General features: G+C 35.6%; 1 protein-coding gene across 1 annotated transcript in view; it reads left to right on the forward strand.

Annotated features, from left to right (window-relative positions):
* Window positions 1-4,101, forward strand: part of scn4bb (sodium channel, voltage-gated, type IV, beta b) — a 7,107-nt gene extending 3,006 nt beyond the window's left edge. The window contains exons 3-6 of the mRNA XM_079815361.1: window positions 514-677; window positions 2,622-2,844; window positions 2,989-3,118; window positions 3,490-4,101. Coding sequence (XP_079671487.1) covers window positions 514-677; window positions 2,622-2,844; window positions 2,989-3,118; window positions 3,490-3,574 — 602 coding nt within the window. The 3' untranslated portion in view covers window positions 3,575-4,101. The remainder of the gene's footprint in view (window positions 1-513; window positions 678-2,621; window positions 2,845-2,988; window positions 3,119-3,489) is intronic.
* Window positions 4,102-4,390: the final 289 nt, after the last annotated feature.

The following is a 4,390-nucleotide window of genomic DNA, read 5'->3' on the forward strand; positions in this document are numbered from 1 at the left end:
TGCTCTTATATTTGAGACTAAAGGGGTTGTTGAGAGGTTTAACTAATCATATTTACTACACTATATAGTCTCAGGATGTTTTATGCATAATCTATTTATTTTAACATGCCTTGGTGCAGAGATGATGACTGAGCAAACCTCAGGGAACATAATGTATATTCTCCAAAGGCTGGTGGCACATCATGCAGTATATACAGAAGGAAAAATAATGTGGTGTGGCATATTGTTAAACATCTAGGGCTGGTAACTGGAAGGTTGCTGGGGTGAAACCTCCTATGATCTCATGATCCATGAGAAGAAAACATACATTTATGAAAGAATCACTTTGGGTGAGAAAGAATGGTTGTATGTGTTTATATACTATATTTGCATCAGTGCACGTGTCAGTTTGTCATTATCTTACTGGCCTTGACTAAACAGAGTTCTCTCTTGTGGTTTTAGTAACTGTGGCAACACAACAAGGAACATTTAATTTCAATTTCCTTCTTTGTCTGCTTTTTCTTCCTGTTTGAGGTGTGTTGTGTGTTAATGCTCTGGAGATGAATACCGGTAAGATCCCATTTTTGGAAGCAGTGAATGGCAGCACAGTCCTTCTGCCCTGCACCTATGCCAGCTGCATTGGGATCACTAACCTCTACTTCAAATGGGAGTTCAATGATAATGGCACCATGCAGAAGGTAACTAATCGATAATTCATCGTAGTATAGATAGGCTAATGTACCGGTAATAAGCCTACTCTATTCCATTGTTAATGTACAGCATAAAATCAGGCACACTTGCAAATAATTGGCATAGTATAGACAAGAAAAGAATCAAACACATTTTCCACACAAGCATAAGGAACATGTTTAATATTAGGCTTAGGCTACTAAACAACAAACTTTACTGAGATTTTAAAAGTCGGAGACCCCATTGAAAATGTAATCTAATTTTAAACCTGAAAAAGTAGTTTAGGATTAAAAAAATGTATCTGCACTATTTATTGTTCACTATCAAATAAGTCTATTTGTGACACTAATCACGTGAACTCCTTTGTACAGGTCGTATGGTCGCGCTATCCAGCGATCTGACATCTCACATTCATATGATACAAACGCAGCTGGCGCCATCTTGCGTCTCAGTTATTGATTGAAGTGAAACGGATCTCAGAGGACCTCATAGGCTGTTGATATTGTTGCAGTGTTCATCCTGTTGCCACCGATTGTTTTACATATTGTAATAGATTTTTTTTCTTAGCGGAATGTTTTAAGATAATGTAGGTAAAATTATAAAATATTGATTTATTGTATTATTTTACCTACATTAGCTTATCTTAAAGCTTCCACTTCAAATTTCGTGTCAACGTATTTGTTTATTTGGTAAGCAGCCGTGTAATAAGATGGTATGGATGGATACTATAAACCCCAAATCACATTCTTGGGGTTTATTTTCGCGATAAAGACCTGCTCAGTGTGCATTATTTAGGCATAACGTTAGCTATATAGGCTATCTAACGTGCGGACTACCGGCACATCCAGGAACTTAACTGTCAATTTCGTCAACGTCCCTTTTCAGGGGAAAATAAACTAGACTTCCCATAGACTTCAATACAAAATAGCGGCACAAAACAACGTCCGTAAACAGTCGGCAGGCGTGAATAACTTAAGAAATCACTTAGATTAAACATGTCAAGTAATTATATGTCCAGCCTGCCTGCCAAACGTGAAATATAGCCTACATCCACACACTGAATTTGGCCAATTTAAAAACATGTCCCTTCATTCTCCCAGCGTCAAATTGGTACGTAACAAGTGAATGATTTTACTTCGTTTTTGCAAGTAAACATTTTTAATGTATTATGTCTTTATATTTAGAGTACTGAGTGCACTTTTTTGTCCAGCCATACAACTAGCCTGACTTAGCTTCATCCGTAGGCCTACTTCATGATTCAAAAACGAAGTTAAATCATTCACTGGCTTACCTGGTGACTCAATGAGGTATGAGTAAATGTCCTCTGGCCAATTTGACAGTGGGAGAATGAAGGGACATGTTTTTAAATTGACCAAATTAAGTGTGTGGATGTATCTTTCACGCTATATGGCAGGCGGGCTAGACATATAATTACTTGACATGTTTAATTTTGGTGATTTCTTAAGTTATTCACGTTGTACAACTTCTGTTTACTTCTAACAACCATCCAAAATATCCTTTAAAAATGAGTTACTGTTGCTGATGTAAGTCTAACAGAAATATAAATAGAATGCCTCACTTCATCTCGAGCTGGTTTTGTATGCCTTCAAGGACACTGAGGTGGAAGGGGCAGTTCTTGAAATCATTGCATTGTCTTGATGTTGTTTCTCAGTGGCAAATTCTGTGCCGCACATTGCAAGTGTCCTTTCAAGTATCAAAGATGGCAACACAAGATTAAATATGTATATAGATATATAGGCCTCTTGAGTCTTCAAAGCGTCTGTGCATTCTCTATAGCTCTAGTTCTAACAAAGTTAAGGATATTGTAAAACAATGACAATTTAGCATATTCATTTGCTGACAGTGTTTGAGCCAGTGTAAAAGTTTGTAAGTGTAACTTTACATATGCTCATTTTAACATTTATAACTAAAGAGTTCTCTTTTCCAATCAGATGGCTGATTCTGTGATTCCAACGGATCATATGGAGCCAAATAAGGTGAAAATTTACCATGAAAGGGTGGAGTATGTTGGCACCAGTAAAGGCAACAACATCTCCATCCTGCTTTGGAACATAACATTCGAGGATGCAGGTGTCTACACCTGCTTTGGCAAAAACCCCAAAGAGAAGGGCAGGAATCACAGCGCCTTTTTCACTCTATACGTAGTAGAGGAACGTAAGTGTAGCAGGGTGGGGAGAGAGGGAGTTACAGAGAGAGAATAATATAAGAACATTCCATTTCAAGGTCATTATTAAATTAACTTTGCTGCTTTTCTCATTCTCTCTTTTTTATCTTATTCTCTGGCCACCTCTCTCTCAGTAAGGAAGGTCGATAACACGCTCACCATTATCATTGCCTCCTGTGTTGGTGGATTCATCGCTTTTTTAATGGCCTTCATGCTGATAAAGAACTTCACTCTGTTCGTTCTCGCAAAGATTGAGGAAAAAAAGTGAGTTCATGCAGCCTTTAGTATGTACACATAAGAAAGACTATGAGTACATGTGCCCTTTTAAGTATGACATTTACCAGATTTTGAATGTCATTGAAATTTTTTGTGCCAAACTTTTTTAAGTACTCAAAATATAGAAACACACTACTGCCTGACAATATTGTAAATAGAAAAAGGTAAATGAATCATGAATTACAAAATAACTGATATATGATATAAAAATATAAATCAATCAATGTTTATTTATAGAGCACATTATTATATTATATTATATTGTTAATTATTATAATTAGTGGCAGTATTCTGTATCAAATGTGATCTAAACATGATCTCCCTCTCATTCTGCTTATTTCTTTCTTTTTCTTTTTCAGTAAGGAGTGCCTTGTCACCTCCTCAGGGATCGATAACACAGAGAACGGTCTGTCGGGCTCCAAATCTACACCAAAGAAAGCATGACAGCGTGCATCCAAGCACAGTCACACATGCACGTGAAAACATGGATCAGCCATCATGCTGTGCCCTTTCTGTTCATTCACATCCGTGTTTACAAATGCTATACTTCTGTTTTTATCATAGCAATGATTCAACTCATTTTAAAGATTTTCATTCATAACACATCCATGGATGAAATTCACTTTAAATATTTAGTTGACTCATAAACACGGATGTGAATGAAGAGAGGGGCATTATGTATTTCTGCATATATTTACATTTATATATGCATTTAAATATGCACCACATGCAGCCTCATGCACTTTAGTTCTTTGACCCACACCGAATCTGTGGGCTATATTTATTCTTATGATAGAAAAATGTAATATTTTCTTCAAACAATGCTTAAGACAGGGATAAATGTATCTGTGCTATTAATTTAGTTAATTGAACTGGACTGTAATACTGTGAAGTGAGGGTAAGTGAACCGTGACGGCCTATGGATTTTTATTGTGAGTCCATGTGTAAATACAAATGCAGTCTTGTTTGTCAAATGGACACCAACTTATATATATATATATATTGATCTTTCTACAACAGAGATATATATATATATATATATATATATATATATATATATATATATATATATATATATATATATATATATATCTGTTGTAGAAAGATCAATTATGCAACAGTTTTAGGGAAATTTGTTGAGGACACTAGTGATTTGTTTCACTGACAGAGACAGACTCTCAGAGCAGATTTAAAAACTGCATGTTTTAATGCAGTACTTTTGAATAGAGCAAATAAATAAATAAATCAGCAGAATTCTAA

This window comes from Gobio gobio (genome assembly GCF_949357685.1).
Source record: "Gobio gobio genome assembly, chromosome: 4".
NCBI lineage: Eukaryota > Metazoa > Chordata > Actinopteri > Cypriniformes > Gobionidae > Gobio > Gobio gobio.